The 18248-nt window shown below is 42.2% G+C and overlaps 1 protein-coding gene across 1 annotated transcript in view; it reads right to left on the bottom strand.

Moving 5' to 3' along the window:
* dnah9 (dynein, axonemal, heavy chain 9) overlaps positions 1 to 18248 on the bottom strand; it is a gene marked incomplete at both ends in the record, with an annotated part of 132770 nt that overhangs the window by 57565 nt on the left and 56957 nt on the right. Inside the window, 12 exons of the mRNA XM_080425023.1 lie at positions 141 to 315; positions 1088 to 1235; positions 1396 to 1504; positions 4876 to 5003; positions 5096 to 5306; positions 7061 to 7348; positions 11433 to 11571; positions 13009 to 13166; positions 14319 to 14423; positions 14639 to 14795; positions 16668 to 16828; positions 17967 to 18206. Of these exons, the coding sequence (XP_080281149.1) occupies positions 141 to 315; positions 1088 to 1235; positions 1396 to 1504; positions 4876 to 5003; positions 5096 to 5306; positions 7061 to 7348; positions 11433 to 11571; positions 13009 to 13166; positions 14319 to 14423; positions 14639 to 14795; positions 16668 to 16828; positions 17967 to 18206 (2019 nt within the window). The remainder of the gene's footprint in view (positions 1 to 140; positions 316 to 1087; positions 1236 to 1395; positions 1505 to 4875; positions 5004 to 5095; positions 5307 to 7060; positions 7349 to 11432; positions 11572 to 13008; positions 13167 to 14318; positions 14424 to 14638; positions 14796 to 16667; positions 16829 to 17966; positions 18207 to 18248) is intronic.

The following is an 18248-nucleotide window of genomic DNA, read 5'->3' as shown; positions in this document are numbered from 1 at the left end:
CCTGGAATTCATTTAGTAGCCCTTCTCTGAAGCTTCTCAATTTTCTCTAAATATCTGATTTTGTAAGGACACCAGACTGAGCTTTAAACATAGGATGTTGTATCGTTACTTTTACGTCCGACACAGAATGACCTCCATACCTGGTCTTGGAACAGCGCTCCGCCAAACGCCCAGACGGCGGCGAACACAAAGTAGAGTTCGTAGAGCTCCTTGGAGCTGTCTGGAGGGGCGTGGTCCGGGGTCAGGAGACACTCCAACAGGTGACACAACGTCTGGACCATGCTCTGCTCCGTCACCGGGATGATGCTCTTAAACCTGCAGGACCAGCACTTTATTTGTGTTTTATTCATCAGAATCAGGTTTATTGTCACGTCAGGAAGGTAGAACAGGTAGAGGTAGAACAGTAGAACAGTGGGTGAAATTCACTTTCGTACATCGTTCCCATCGCAACGTTATTTCCATAGAAAGAAGAGAGGGAGGAAGAAGAGGGGGGGGGAGGGGCAAGTGGGAAGGAGATCAAACAAGAGAACCAACAAAAAAGCATATTTACACTAGTACCTGAGATAAAAAAATATGACTCAGGTGCCTGAGCATAGCAGCAATGTATACTGTGCTGTGCATGATATACTTATGATATATTCATTGATTATTGATGGTGTTAAGTGTGGTGTGTTTTACCAAACCTACCATACAAATTGGACGAAATGTCCTTTTATTCTTTAAAAAAATCACACCCAGTGTGAAATGAGCGGTGTATATCACAGTGATGGAAGCTCACTTCAAAAAAATAACAGTTATTTTTTTAAGTGTGTGGTGCTATTTATAGGTTATGAATTTCATCATGCGTCTCGCTAGCCAATCACAGTACCCCGCCAAAGGGTCTGAATACTTATCAGCCAATCACAGTACAGCGAAAGAACAACTTTCCAACCCCACTTATAGGAGCGGTTACACCGCTCAAAAAAGTTACATGGTGCTGCTTTAAATCTTCTCAAACTGAAACTTCATCAAATAAAAGTAACGTTTTAACAGAATAACAGTGAAAACATTGGTAACTGGTAGGGCTCTAGTTAGTTGTTAAGGAGACCTTGATCTGAGGATGTCCAAACACGGGGGGAGGTACTTGTCGAACAGAATGATCAGGTTGGCCTTCTCCGATTGGACCTCCCTGCTGTCAATCCAGCTGGACACGGGCGGGTTCCAGCCGAGGTCAGCCGGGTTTATGTACAGGATCCCTGGAGGGACAAACAACACAGTTTATGTACAGGATCCCTGGAGGGACAAACAACACAGTTTATGTACAGGATCCCTGGAGGGACAAACACCACAGTTTATGTACAGGACCCCTGGAGGGACAAACTGTACAGTCACCACACAGCAACAAAATGGTTGTACCTGCTCTGGACACGGTAGCAGGCGTAGCGGTACGGAGGTGGCTGATCTCAAACAGAAGCCTCATGGTGGGGTTCAGAGGGATGCGCTCGTTGCTGGCCAGGGTCAGCACCTAACAGGTTAACAGGTACAGTTATACAATGGTGCTAAAAGGATAACACAGTTTAATGGTGCTAAAAGGATAACACAGTTTAATGGTGCTAAAAGGATAACACAGTTTAATGGTGCTAAAAGGATAACACAGTTTAATGGTGCTAAAAGGATAACACAGTTTAATGGTGCTAAAAGGATAACACAGTTTAATGGTGCTAAAAGGATAACACAGTTTAATGGTGCTAAAAGGATAACACAGTTTAATGGTGCTAAAAGGATAACACAGTTTAATGGTGCTAAAAGGATAACACAGTTTAATGGTGCTAAAAGGATAACACAGTTTAATGGTGCTAAAAGGATAACACAGTTTAATGGTGCTAAAAGGATAACACAAAAAGCCCTGAGAGCTTGTTTCCATGTACCTGAAAATGATCACAGCGCACAGAGAGAGAGAGGAGCAGGTCTATCTTTTATGTTAATGATCACAGCGCACAGGGAGAGAGAGGAGCAGGTCTATCTTTTATGTTAATGATCACAGTGCACAGGGAGAGAGAGAGGAGCAGGTCTATCTTTTATGTTAATGATCACAGTGCACAGAGAGAGAGAGGAGCAGGTCTATCTTTTATGTTAATGATCACAGTGCACAGGGAGAGAGAGAGGAGCAGGTCTATCTTTTATGTTAATGATCACAGTGCACAGAGAGAGAGAGGAGCAGGTCTATCTTTTATGTTAATGATCACAGTGCACAGGGAGAGAGAGAGGAGCAGGTCTATCTTTTATGTTAATGATCACAGTGCACAGGGAGAGAGAGAGGAGCAGGTCTATCTTTTATGTTAATGATCACAGCGCACAGGGAGAGAGAGAGGAGCAGGTCTATCTTTTATGTTAATGATCACAGTGCACAGAGAGAGAGAGGAGCAGGTCTATCTTTTATGTTAATGATCACAGTGCACAGGGAGAGAGAGAGGAGCAGGTCTATCTTTTATGTTAATGATCACAGTGCACAGAGAGAGAGAGGAGCAGGTCTATCTTTTATGTTAATGATCACAGTGCACAGGGAGAGAGAGAGGAGCAGGTCTATCTTTTATGTTAATGATCACAGTGCACAGGGAGAGAGAGGAGCAGGTCTATCTTTTATGTTAATGATCACAGTGCACAGGGAGAGAGAGAGGAGCAGGTCTATCTTTTATGTTAATGATCACAGTGCACAGGGAGAGAGAGAGGAGCAGGTCTATCTTTTATGTTAATGATCACAGCGCACAGAGAGAGAGAGGAGCAGGTCTATCTTTTATGTTAATGATCACAGTGCACAGGGAGAGAGAGGAGCAGGTCTATCTTTTATGTTAATGATCACAGTGCACAGAGAGAGAGAGGAGCAGGTCTATCTTTTATGTTAATGATCACAGTGCACAGGGAGAGAGAGGAGCAGGTCTATCTTTTATGTTAATGATCACAGCGCACAGAGAGAGAGAGGAGCAGGTCTATCTTTTATGCGTTGCATTGCTTATTTCTCACCTCCAATGTTTTCAGATACCCATTTGAATGAACTGTTTAAGTTTAAAACACGTAACGCACCAGTTAGGCCCCGTTGAGACCACAATGGTCTCTAGAGAAAATGGCCTTCCGTTCAGACGGCAACGGCGTTATCGGGGGTTGACAACGCAAAAAAAGTGAAACCCCTTTAGAGAGTGGAAACCTTTGAAAACGCTCCGCCTCGCGTCTCCATGGAAACGGGCAATACGGGGGGAAAGCGCTACACATATGACGTCATCATGGCTCACGTCGGCTCACGCTGCGTATGCTATTATTATTAGGAAGTGGTTCTACGCATACATGACTGGTCTATATGGCAGCGTGTCACAGCGCCACCTAGCCACCTGGCATGCACACTACAGCGTTTTCAATCACTGTTGCGTCTCTGTGTAAACGCAGAATAAAAAGTGAGAACGCAAACGGCTTGGTTTTCTGTTCTGATCGTTACCGTAGATAAAGAACACTTTGTGGTTTTCTGTTCTGATCGTTACCGTAGATAAAGAACACTTTGTGGTTTTCTGCTCTGATCGTTACCGTAGACAAAGAACACTTTGTGGTTTTCTGCTCTGATCGTTACCGTAGATAAAGAACACTTTGTGGTTTTCTGCTCTGATCGTTACCGTAGATAAAGAACACTTTGTGGTTTTCTGCTCTGATCGTTACCGTAGATAAAGAACACTTTGTGGTTTTCTGCTCTGATCGTTACCGTAGATAAAGAACACTTTGTGGTTTTCTGTTCTGATCGTTACCGTAGATAAAGAACACTTTGTGGTTTTCTGCTCTGATCGTTACCGTAGATAAAGAACACTTTGTGGTTTTCTGCTCTGATCGTTACCGTAGATAAAGAACACTTTGTGGTTTTCTGTTCTGATCGTTACCGTAGATAAAGAACACTTTGTGGTTTTCTGCTCTGATCGTTACCGTAGATAAAGAACACTTTGTGGTTTTCTGTTCTGATCGTTACCGTAGATAAAGAACACTTTGTGGTTTTCTGTTCTGATCGTTACCGTAGATAAAGAACACTTTGTGGTTTTCTGCTCTGATCGTTACCGTAGATAAAGAACACTTTGTGGTTTTCTGCTCTGATCGTTACCGTAGATAAAGAACACTTTGTGGTTTTCTGCTCTGATCGTTACCGTAGATAAAGAACGTAGCAGCTCAAGAGTGTCTCCCTGATTAAAATCAGGTGCTAGTGGAGGAACGCGAGCAATGGGAATCACACAGGTGTACGAAATCAAGACTCATTTATATTCATAAAGGTCTATCTATGTCCATCACGTAGTTCGTTTTCATTTATTTTTCTTTTTTGCATCTAATGATGGATATGTCCTCATTATGACCTCATTATGACCTCATTATGACCTCATTATGACCGTGGGTAATTATGCTGTAAAAGTGTGAAACCCTATTTTTAATTTCTTTAAGTCAGGGGTCATCAATTTGTCCGTACATGGATAAATGTGTCCTTGTCCGTGGCACATTTTAGATTTTCTGTTCTTTTACATAACATTATAATGTTCTTATTTTGATCACAAGACCTAATTACTGAATATTAGTCCTCAGGGTTTCTTCAAAATATGATTTACTACGACTATGGAACATAGGAGTCCACTAGTACTAGTGGTTCTCAAATGTTTTATTTGCAAGGACCTCCTTAACTCTGGGTCTGGTAGTGTTCAAAATTTGAACACTCTCAGAGTTACAGACCTGTTATGGTCATTCAGGGCTAGTTCTCTATGTGTTTCTGGTAATATTATTGTCCACTCATTTTGTATGTCCGTGGCAAAAATAGATTTTTGACAAAAATGTCCACCACAAGCCAGCATGGCGATGACCCCATCTTTAAGTCTTCCTCACCTTGTTGTCGTCCATCACGGTGTTGAGGGACTCGATCCACATGGGGTCGATGTCTCCGTCCAGAACGATCCACTTGGGTCCACTGTGAGCCACGTTGGCCAGCTCACGCATTATCTTGGAGAACAGCCCTTTGGGAGGAAAAAAACACAGTTTTACGTTTAATGAGAATATATCGCTCTGGATCCTGGTTGATGACACTGGAAGGAAAGCAACCAATCACCGTCTTTCCATTCCCTGGTGGCCGGGTTGATGATCCCGAACAGCTGGTCGTTGGTGACGGCCTTGGGGTTGAGGTCGGTCCAGACGGGCCGGCGCTTCATGTTCTGGTAGGTTCTGTGCAGCGCCCGCATAACCTGGCTCTTACCGGTGCCTGCATTACCCACCACGAACACCGAGTGGCGCACCGCCAGCAGCTCCTCTAGCTGCACCACCTGGTAGTAGTGGAAGAGTATTTTCATTTACAAATTACCATGATATATTACATTCATGTTACGTCAGAACCCAAGGCGTATTTTAACTTGCTTTATTACACAGCTTGGTTGGATGCTTGATTCTGATTGGTCAATCATTGAATTCAGCAGTGTGTTATTTCTGAATAATGACCGATGAGATCCATAATAGACCTCTGTCTAATCAAAGATTCAGAACACCTGCTCACATCAACCTGTCTAATCAAAGACTCAGAACACCTGCTCATATCAACCTGTCTAATCATAGACTCAGAACACCTGCTCATATCAATCTGTCTAATCATAGACTCAGAACACCTGCTCATATCAATCTGTCTAATCATAGACTCAGAACACCTGCTCATATCAATCTGTCTAATCATAGACTCAGAACACCTGCTCATATCAATCTGTCTAATCAAAGACTCAGAACACCTGCTCATATCAACCTGTCTAATCAGAGACTAGAATACCTGCTCATATCAACCTGTCTAATCAAAGACTCATAACACCTGCTCATATCAACCTGTCTAATCATAGACTCAGAACACCTGCTCATATCAACCTGTCTAATTAAAGACTCAGAGCACCTGCTCATATCAACCTGTCTAATCAAAGACTCAGAACACCTGCTCATATCAATCTGTCTAATTAAAGACTCAGAGCACCTGCTCATATCAACCTGCACTGCTTGATGTTGTGCTGTATCCAACATGACAGCCATGTAAACAAACACACCATATCATTTACAACTAAACGTTGCTCTCAAGAATGTTTTTGAAAACATTTGAATCTAGAAATAGACAATGCAGTGACCGAAAAGGTATTCTATTTGATCAACACTTCCTGTTGTTTTCCGACAGGAAGTTGTTTTCCGTTTTGTTACTTTTGGGTCAAATTCATTGCTTTATTAAGTAGCCGTGTTTATTACTATTACAATTACAAAAACAGAGAAATAAGATCCCGACGCGAAGTTGAGGGGTCTAATCACCCTGATTAATCACCTGATTAATCACCCTGATTAATCACCTGATTAATCACCTCAATTATCCCCTACCTAACGAATGGCTAGTCCTTCTGGTTCCTCGTGCCAAATCTGACCTGGGTGCACCTGGTTCTTGGAACCTCTCCCAACAAGATCTTAAAGGTTTCATGACATTCAGTTTTACAACACATTAAAAGTATTTATCATGGTCCTTCAAACATGTATTAAAAGTTTTAACTGATAAATCCACTCCAGTGATCCATAGCAGGATGTTTTCTTTCTGATTTCTAAAGCCTTTTCAACTGCAAAAAAATTAATCTTTGCCTGCGGGTGTCGCTGTTGAAAGATTTTGACTGTCAATCATTGCCTCTGCTCCCCCCCCAAGGAATGGATAAGGGAGGGGAGGAGCGGAGAGGAGAGGGGGCAGGATTAATAGACTGTGACATCAAAGTCCAGGGGCCAATCACAGATTACTTTTCAGCCTAATTATTCAGAAAGCCCCAGACCACAGAAAATCTACTGAATGTTCAGGTTTTTGGGGTCTAATTGAGGTCATGAAACCCCCCAAAAAACATAAAAAATAAAAAAAGTGAAAATGAATGTCATAGAACCTTTCACCTGAATACCGTAGCATCTATTGGCCATTTTAGAAATGTACTCGCTGTGAGCTTGTAGATCTGCTAATTTTGAATAGCCAAGGTTTAAAATAATAAAGGGGGAAGAACCACTGAACGTGGATCAGGTTTCAGACCTTCAGTATAAAGTTGTCCTCTGCTTGTAGCTTCAGGTCCAGCACAGACTCCTTGACGTACGCCTCAAAGTCCATGTCTCTCTTCCTGGGGACGTCCAGGGCGGGGAACAGGTCTCCGATCAGCCCCATGAAGACGGGCATGTCGTCGGTGGCGATCTTGGGGACGTTGAAGTCTCTCAGAGCGCGCATCAGAACCTGGTCCTCCGCCCGGCCCGGGTCTCCTCTCTTCAACGAGCCCGCCACCACCAGGACCGACTTGATGGCCCGCAGACCCCAGTCATAGTGGTCCTAAAACAACAGACAAACAGTCAGTCACTGTGGTCCTAAAACAACAGACAAACAGTCCTATAACAGTCACTGTGGTCCTAAAACAACAGACAAACAGTCCTATAACAGTCACTGTGGTCCTAAAACAACAGACAAACAGTCCTATAACAGTCACTGTGGTCCTAAAACAACAGACAAACAGTCATATAACAGTCAGCAGTAGTATTATTATTATTGTCTCCGCCGTAGGTGGAGAATATGTTTTCGCTTCGTCCCGCCGTGTGTGAGCAAACATTGTTAGCCAAGCTAACATTGGTCAAGCTCCACGTGACACGTGTCAATATATTGACACCAATGCCTTTGATTGGCTAGAGGCAGGCATGACGAAATAAAATTCTATAAATAGGTGCGTCACTTCAAAAAGAACTTACTTTTTGAAGTGAGGTAAGACAGGATCAATCAGTCTTGATTGGAACAGTACCTTTCAGTCCAAATCACCCGTCCGTGCGTGTGTGTGTCCCTCTGAGAACACCTAACATTGGTCAAGCAAAGGCGCAGACGGCCAAAGCTAAGAAAGCATACTCATCTACAACAGGGACATCAGGCAGTCTCCTCCACAGTTGCCCCTGTCAGCCTCACAGCTGAAGAGCTGGAGGAGGAACAGCAGAAGGTTCAAGAAGAAGAAGAATCGTATCCAGAAGGCTTTCCGTCGTACGTCGCTCGTTCCTCTGGGCAGAGACAGAATCTACAAACAATACTGTTTTTTCCCTTCCACCTGTGCTCTGTTTGTGGAGGATGATTACTTTGGGCTGACGGAGGACATGCTGGAACCCCACCCTGCATCTCTACAGGATGAACAGATGGAGGATGAAGGACAGCAGGACACACAGATGGACACCATACATAGCCCCACCTGTATCCCTGCCAGTTGCCTGCCAGTCATACGCCCCAACCAATGGGCCTTCTACAGCTCGGTGGAGGAGGTGGAGCAGCTGATGGAGGCATTGAACCCGCGAGGTCACAGAGAGAGCAGCCTCAAGGAGACGCTACACCAGGAGAAAGACAGAATCACACAGATACTGAACAACACTGCTGCTGTTAAATATAATTATAAAACCAAGGCCCCAGAATCCCTTGCTACAGCTGAGAGTTTCGTGGAGAGCCGACTCAGAGATATGCTGTTGGACATTGAGGAAAGAATCTACGAAGGAAATCTGGAAACGCTGAAGATAACGGAGAGAGAGACATGGAGATCAGCATTGGAGAGAGGACAATATGAACTGCTGGCTGCTGATGGCAGAAAGAACGGAGAGATGAATGGTGGAGAGGAGATGGAGGTGGATGACTCTCAGCCAGTGAACAGTACCGTCCACTGCCTTGCTCATGCCCTGTTTCAGATAGAACAGGAAATCGAACGCAGGTTCCTCCAAGTTCCTCTGGGCGGCGAGGAGTCCAAGAAAGACAAGAACGGTAAAAACAGGAAGAAAAAATGACGACCCGTCCAGTGACAGTGACAATGGCAGTGCCAGTGGTAAGATGGTTTTGGAACGTTGGAGAGAATCTCTGCAGTCCTGCTCCAGTCTTTCCCAAGTGTTTGTCCATCTGTCCACTTTGGAAAAGAGCCTCATTTGGGCAAAGTCTCTCCTCAACGCTCGCTGTAAACTGTGCAGACAGAAAGGAGACGCAGAGACTATGTTACTGTGTGACGGATGTGACCGAGGACATCATTTGCAGTGTTTGAGACCCAGACTGAAGTCTGTCCCGGAAGGAGACTGGTTCTGTCCAAGCTGTCGTCCCAAGCAGCGCTCTGTCCGTCCCGTGTCTGTTTTCGCTTCGTCCCGCCGTGTGTGAGCATGGCCCCTAGCCAAGCTAACACTGGTCAAGCTCCACGTGACACGTGTCAATATGTTGACACCAATGCCTTTGATTGGCTAGAGGGACGCATGACGAAATACAATTCTATAAATAGGTGTGTCACTTCAAAAAGCCGTTTACGTTTCTTGAAGTGAGGTAAGACAGGATCAATCAGTCTTGATTGGAACGGTACCTTCCAGTCCAAATCACCCGTCCGTGCGTGTGTGTGTCCCTCTGAGAACACCTAACATTGGTCAAGCAAAGGCGCAGAAGGCCAAAGCTAAGAAAGCATACTCATCTACAACAGGGACATCAGGCAGTCTCCTCCACAGTTGCCCCTGTCAGCCTCACAGCTGAAGAGCTGGAGGAGGAACAGCAGAAGGTTCAAGAGCTGCAGAATCGTATCCAGAAGGCTTCCCGTCGTACGTCGCTCGTTCCTCTGGGCAGACAGAATCTACAAACAATACTGGCTTTTCCCTTCCACCTGTGCTCTGTTTGTGGAGGATGATTACTTTGGGCTGACGGAGGACATGCTGGAACCCCACCCTGCATCTCTACAGGATGAACAGATGGAGGATCTGCGTCATAGTATATATACATTTTTGTAATACAGTAATACATTTATGAAAATTAGTATTATTGTCTGTTCACCTGCCGGAGGTTGTATCTCATTACTTATTGTATCTCATTACTTATTGTTATGATAATATAATTGCTATAATATAGTAACATGTTCTATTTTACGTAAATTAGAACATTCCTAAAGAACTATGGTTAGAGATAAGGTAGGTGATTTAATTTGATTAAAATAGCACGGGTCCGCTGGCGGAGACTTGTGCTCCGAGGAGCACATTTTCTAGTTATTATTATTATTATTATTAGTATTAGTATTAGTATTATTAGTAGTATTCGTATTAGTATTAGTATTAGTATTATTATTATTATTATTATTATTATTATTATTAGTATTATTAGTAGTATTCGTATTAGTATTAGTATTAGTATTAGTATTAGTATTATTATTATTATTATTATGTGCTCGGGTGGTGCAGTGGTCAAGTCTCTGCCCACTGGAGGTTGTGGGTTAGAATCCACCGTGGTGCATCCGGCTGTGTCAGGTGTCTATGCGAACACAATTGGCCCGTGTTCGGGGGAGGGGAGCCGGGCGGGGAGGAGGTCATTGTATAAAGCACAGTGAAACCCTCTGTGATTAACAACCATCAGGGGAAGCACAGTGAAACCCTCAGTGATTAACAACCATCAGGGGAAGCACAGTGAAACCCTCAGTGATTAACAACCATCAGGGGAAGCACAGTGAAACCCTCAGTGATTAACAACCATCAGGGGATCGATCATACTGGAGATAAATATTCTGTGACTAGTTGAAAAGGAAAACCAAAAACCGGGCTTTATTTATTTATTTACTCTGTCAGTGAATGAGTTAGAAATAATAATAATAATGTTAATTTGTTTTAGTATTATTACCTGTTTAGACAGCAGCTCTTTACACAGTTATATTATTATTATTATTATTAGAATATTACCTGTTTAGACAGCAGCTCTTTACACAGTTATATTATTATTATTACCTGTTTAGACAGCAGCTCTTTACACAGTTATATTATTATTATTACCTGTTTAGACAGCAGCTCTTTACACAGTTATATTATTATTATTATTATTAATAGAATATTACCTGTTTAGACAGCAGCTCTTTACACAGTGATATTATTATTATTATTATTAGAATATTACCTGTTTAGACAGCAGCTCTTTACACAGTTATATTATTATTATTATTATTAGAATATTACCTGTTTAGACAGCAGCTCTTTACACAGTTATATTATTATTATTAATAGAATATTACCTGTTTAGACAGCAGCTCTTTACACAGTTATATTATTATTATTATTATTAATAGAATATTACCTGTTTAGACAGCAGCTCTTTACACAGTGATATTATTATTATTAGAATATTACCTGTTTAGACAGCAGCTCTTTACACAGTGATATTATTATTATTAGAATATTACCTGTTTAGACAGCAGCTCTTTACACAGTGATATTATTATTATTAATAGAATATTACCTGTTTAGACAGCAGCTCTTTACACAGTGATATTATTATTATTAATAGAATATTACCTGTTTAGACAGCAGCTCTTTACACAGTTATATTATTATTATTAATAGAATATTACCTGTTTAGACAGCAGCTCTTTACACAGTGATATTATTATTATTACCTGTTTAGACAGCAGCTCTTTACACAGGGTGTACAGGGTGATGAACTTCCTGGCCAGGAGACGAGCGTCCAGGAAGCCTTCGGCCACCAGCATGATCTCACAGATCAGCTCAAAGTCTGGCACCACCATGGCACATGGTCTGTAAGAGCCAATCAGAAGAGAGAGTTACCATGGCACATGGTCTGTAAGAGCCAATCAGAAGAGAGAGTTACCATGGCACATGGTCTGTAAGAGCCAATCAGAAGAGAGAGTTACCATAGCACATGGTATGTAAGAGCCAATCAGTGAGAAAGCACAACTTGTAGACGGGCTAGTTTCACTATTTTGTTTAACGTTTTTTATTTGTTTATGGATTTCTTGAATTCTTTTGAAAGAAAATATAAAAAATTATTTCTGAAAAATGCAGAAACTTTCTTGATTTTGTTTTCTTTTGTTTTGAGAAGATGATGGTCCGGATTATAAATGTTTTGATATTATACAGTTTAGACTGATGATAGGTCCTTATATTACACAGTTTAGACTGATGATAGGTCCTTATATTACACAGTTTAGACTGATGATAGGTCCTTATATTACACACTTTAGACTGATGATAGGTCCTTATATTACACAGTTTACACCGATGATAGGTCCTTATATTACACAGTTTAGACAGATGATAGGTCCTTATATTACAGACTGATGATAGGTCCTTATATTATACAGTTTAGACTGATGATAGGTCCTTATATTATACAGTTTAGACTGATGATAGGTCCTTATATTACACAGTTTAGACTGATGATAGGTCCTTATATTACACACTTTAGACTGATGATAGGTCCTTATATTACACAGTTTAGACTGATGATAGGTCCTTATATTACACAGTTTAGACTGATGATAGGTCCTTATATTATACAGTTTAGACTGATGATAGGTCCTTATATTACACAGTTTACACCGATGATAGGTCCTTATATTACACAGTTTAGACAGATGATAGGTCCTTATATTACAGACTGATGATAGGTCCTTATATTATACAGTTTAGACTGATGATAGGTCCTTATATTATACAGTTTAGACTGATGATAGGTCCTTATATTACACAGTTTAGACAGATGATAGGTCCTTATATTACAGACTGATGATAGGTCCTTATATTATACAGTTTAGACTGATGATAGGTCCTTATATTACACAGTTTAGACAGATGATAGGTCCTTATATTACAGACTGATGATAGGTCCTTATATTACACACTTTAGACTGATGATAGGTCCTTATATTATACAGTTTACATAGGTCCTTATATTACACACTTTAGACTGATGATAGGTCCTTATATTACAGACTGATGAGAGGTCCTTATATTACACAGTTTACATAGGTCCTTATATTACACACTTTAGACTGATGATAGGTCCTTATATTACACAGTTTAGACTGATGATAGGTCCTTATATTACAGACTGATGATAGGTCCTTATATTACCTATGATCCTATATTACTGTCTCTATGCATGTGGGGTATTACCTTGTGTTTACTGTAAGTCACTCTGGATTTACATTGTAAATGGTAAACGGTCCTGACCTGAACAGAGCCTTGAGGTTCTCCGGCAGCTCGGTGCGTCCTGCGTATCCAGGGTTCATGGTGATGAAGATCCCCACCGAGGGCACCAGGCTGACCTCCTCCCCCAGGAAGTTGAACCTCTGCTTCCTGTCCCGCACCGCGTCCTGGATGCTCTTCACCTGGAACAACGTTACACAAAGGTTACCACACCTTTCTATTGTCTCCTTCTGACCCAACACAACGTTACCACACCTTTCTATTGTCTCCTTCTGACCCAACACAACGTTACCACACCTTTCTATTGTCTCCTTCTGACCCAACACAACGTTACCACACCTTTCTGTTGACTCCTTCTGACCCAACACAACGTTACCACACCTTTCTGTTGACTCCTTCTGACCCAACACAACGTTACCACACCTTTCTATTGTCTCCTTCTGACCCAACACAACGTTACCACACCTTTCTGTTGACTCCTTCTGACCCAACACAACGTTACCACACCTTTCTGTTGACTCCTTCTGACCCAACACAACGTTACCACACCTTTCTATTGTCTCCTTCTGACCCAACACAACGTTACCACACCTTTCTATTGTCTCCTTCTGACCCAACACAACGTTACCACACCTTTCTATTGTCTCCTTCTGACCCAACACAACGTTACCACACCTTTCTGTTGACTCCCTCTGACCCAACACAACGTTACCACACCTTTCTATTGTCTCCTTCTGACCCAACACAACGTTACCACACCTTTCTATTGTCTCCTTCTGACCCAACACAACGTTACCACACCTTTCTATTGTCTCCTTCTGACCCAACACAACGTTACCACACCTTTCTGTTGACTCCCTCTGACCCAACACAACGTTACCACACCTTTCTATTGTCTCCTTCTGACCCAACACAACGTTACCACACCTTTCTATTGTCTCCTTCTGACCCAACACAACGTTACCACACCTTTCTGTTGACTCCTTCTGACCCAACACAACGTTACCACACCTTTCTATTGTCTCCTTCTGACCCAACACAACGTTACCACACCTTTCTGTTGACTCCCTCTGACCCAACACAACGTTACCACACCTTTCTATTGTCTCCCTCTGACCCAACACAACGTTACCACACCTTTCTGTTGACTCCCTCTGACCCAAATACTACACAATGTCATCACATCATTATATAATATTGTACCTGAACAGACACAGCATTGTAACAGCCACCACAGACATATTATTAATATTATTATAATTATTATTATATTGTACCTGAACAGCCACCACAGACATATTATTAATATTATTATAATTATTATTATATTGTACCTGAACAGCCACCACAGACAGAACCTCCACAGAGATCCTGTTGAACTCATCAAAGCATCCCCAGGCCCCCGTCTGGGCAAGACCCTTATAGATGTTACCACAGGACTGAAAGAGAGAGAGAGAGATAGAGAGACCTTATAGATGTTACCACAGGACTGAAAGAGAGAGAGAGAGATAGAGAGACCTTATAGATGTTACCACAGGACTGAAAGAGAGAGAGATAGAGAGACCTTATAGATGTCACACACACACACACACACACACACACACACACACACACACACACACACACACACACACACACACACACACACACACACCTTGTAGTCCATCTGCTCAGAGCAGTTGAACACATAGACCATGATGCCTAAGGCTCTTCCCAGGTCCTTGGTGGTTTCTGTCTTTCCGGTGCCGGCAGGACCGGCCGGAGCGCCGGACATGGTGAGGTGGAGAGACTGGGTCAGGGTGATGTAACATCTACAAGACATAGTATTATTATTATTAATAATATTATTATTACTATTATATTGTACCTGAACAGCCACCACAGACATATTATTGTCTCCGCCGAAGGTGGAGAATATGTTTTCGCTTTGTGTGAGCAAACATTGTTAGCCAAGCTAACATTGGGCAAGCTCCACGTGACACGTGTCAATTTGTTGACACCAATGCCTCTGATTGGCTAGAGGGACGCGTGACGAAATAAAATTCTATAAATAGGTGTGTCACTTCAAAAAGCTACTACTTTTTGAAGTGAGGTAAAACAGGATCAATCAGACTTGATTGGAACAGTACCTTCAGTAAGTCCAAGTCACCCGTCTGTGCGTGTGTGTTTCCCTCTGAGAACACCTAACATTGGTCAAGCAAAGGCGCAGAAGGCCAAAGCTAAGAAAGCATACTCATCTACAATTGTAACGTAGAAGAGGACTAGAGTTGAATTGATCCCACAACAAAGCCGAACTCTTAATACGTGTCAATATGTTGACATCAATGTCTCTGATTGGCTAGAGGGACGCATGACGAAATACAATCCTATAATAAAAAGGTGTGTCACTTCAAAAAGCCTATAATAAAAAGGTGTGTCACTTCAAAAAGCCGTTTACATTTTTGAAGCGAGGTAAGACAGGATCAATCAGTCTTGATTGGAACAGTATCTTCTAGTCCAAATCACCCGTCCGTGCGTGTGTGTGTCCCTTTGAGAACACCTGACATTGGTCAAGCAAAGGCGCAGAAGGCCAAAGCTAAGAAAGCATACTCATCTACAACAGTAACACAGAAGAGGACTAGAGTTGAATTTTTAAACATTAGAAGACAAAATATGATTTTTAAATCTTTTTTTTTTTAATAAATATTTCTTTAACATACACCTTTTTATTTAAGTACAGTATATATATTTTACTCTACTGTATCTCATTAGTTATTGCTATGATAATATAATTGCTATAGTCTGCTGGCGGAGACTTGTGCTCCGAGGAGCACATTTTCTAGTTAATATTATTATTATAATTATTATTATAATATTATTGTGTTCAGGTATAATAGACCTACCCGTCAGTGTTCAGGTATAATAGAGTGTTCAGGTATAATAGAGTGTTCAGGTATAATAGACCTACCCGTCAGTGTTCAGGTATAATAGAGTGTTCAGGTATAATAGAGTGTTCAGGTATAATAGACCTACCCGTCAGTGTTCAGGTATAATAGAGTGTTCAGGTATAATAGAGTGTTCAGGTATAATAGACCTACCCGTCAGTGTTCAGGTATAATAGAGTGTTCAGGTATAATAGAGTGTTCAGGTATAATAGAGTGTTCAGGTATAATAGACCTACCTATCAGTGTTCAGGTATAATAGAGTGTTCAGGTATAATAGAGTGTTCAGGTATAATAGAGTGTTCAGGTATAATAGAGTGTTCAGGTATAATAGACCTACCCGTCAGTGTTCAGGTATAATAGAGTGTTCAGGTATAATAGAGTGTTCAGGTATAATAGAGTGTTCAGGTATAATAGACCTACCTATCAGTGTTCAGGTATAATAGAGTGTTCAGGTATAATAGAGTGTTCAGGTATAATAGAGTGTTCAGGTATAATAGAGTGTTCAGGTATAATAGACCTACCTATCAGTGTTCAGGTATAATAGAGTGTTCAGGTATAATAGAGTGTTCAGGTATAATAGAGTGTTCAGGTATAATAGACCTACCTATCAGTGTTCAGGTATAATAGAGTGTTCAGGTATAATAGAGTGTTCAGGTATAATAGAGTGTTCAGGTATAATAGAGTGTTCAGGTATAATAGAGTGTTCAGGTATAATATAGTGTTCAGGTATAATAGAGTGTTCAGGTATAATAGACCTACCTATCAGTCAGAGGAGTGATGACCAGTCTTGGCGTGTTGCCCAGGTATTCGTAGGAATAGATGAATTGAGCGTCACAGATGTTAGCGTAGCAGTGCTTCTCCTTCTCCTCCCAACGATGTCTCAGCTGTGACAGCCACACGAACGCCTGGGAGTGCTCCACCTAGTGGCGGGGGGATGAATGGCCAGGTGGGATGACATGCAAATTAAAAGGCATTCTTTCTTTTAGTTATCCATTACATTACCTACATTATTAACGTTACCATGGTAACCATGACAACCCTAACCGGTACCATGGTAACCATAGCAACCCTAACGTTACCATGGTAACCATGGCAACCCTAACCGTGACCATGGTAACCATGGTAACCCTAACCGGTACCATGGTAACCATAGCAACCCTAACGTTACCATGGTAACCATGGCAACCCTAACCGTGACCATGGTAACCATGGTAACCCTAACCGGTACCATGGTAACCATAGCAACCCTAACGTTACCATGGTAACCATGGCAACCCTAACCGTGACCATGGTAACCATGACAACCCTAACCGGTACCATGGTAACCATAGCAACCCTAACGTTACCATGGTAACCATGGCAACCCTAACCGTGACCATGGTAACCATGACAACCCTAACCGGTACCATGGTAACCATGACAACCCTAACCGGTACCATGGTAACCATGACAACCCTAACCGGTACCATGGTAACCATGGCAACCCTAACCGTGACCATGGTAACCGCTTGTCAATTGTGTTATTGTGTGTGTGGTTGTGTTAGTGTACATGTTGGTGTGTGCAGTGGTTGTGTTATTGTGTGTGTAGTGGTTGTGTTATTGTGTGTGTAGTGGTTGTGTTAGTGTGTGTGTAGTGGTTGTGTTAGTGTGTGTGTATGTGTAGTGGTTGTGTTATTGTGTGTGTAGTGGTTGTGTTAGTGTGTGTGTAGTGGTTGTGTTAGTGTGTGTGTAGTGGTTGTGTTAGTGTGTGTGTGTGTGTAGTGGTTGTGTTAGTGTGTGTGTGTAGTGGTTGTGTTAGTGTGTGTGTAGTGGTTGTGTTAGTGTGTGTGTAGTGGTTGTGTTAGTGTGTGTGTAGTGGTTGTGTTAGTGTGTGTGTAGTGGTTGTGTTAGTGTGTGTGTAGTGGTTGTGTTAGTGTGTGTGTAGTGGTTGTGTTAGTGTGTGTGTAGTGGTTGTGTTAGTGTGTGTGTGTGTAGTGGTTGTGTTAGTGTGTGTGTAGTGGTTGTGTTAGTGTGTGTGTAGTGGTGTGTTAGTGTGTGTGTGTAGTGGTTATTGTGTACCTTCTGGCTGATGACCTTTGACACCACGTCTCGGGCGTGCACGTCGATGGTGCAGAGGGTCATGACCTTCTGACGGTCGCCCGGCGACAGCTGGCCAATCAGCATGGAGATGAGCGTGTTGAGCTGAGACACCTGCTTCCTGTGGTAGTCCTTCATGGCGTTCTCTAGCCCCTCCTCCAGGCGGCCGAAGGCCACGCCCACATCGTAGGTCCACCAGATCTGGGTGCAGGTCAGCGCCACCTGCAGTCACAATGCCGTTATGTCAGGTCATTTTATTTTGAA

This window comes from Gymnoscopelus braueri (genome assembly GCF_963280865.1).
Source record: "Gymnoscopelus braueri genome assembly, chromosome: 3".
Taxonomy (NCBI): domain Eukaryota; kingdom Metazoa; phylum Chordata; class Actinopteri; order Myctophiformes; family Myctophidae; genus Gymnoscopelus; species Gymnoscopelus braueri.
The sequence above is the reverse complement of the archived record's forward strand: the minus strand, read 5'-3'. Positions and strand labels throughout refer to the sequence as shown.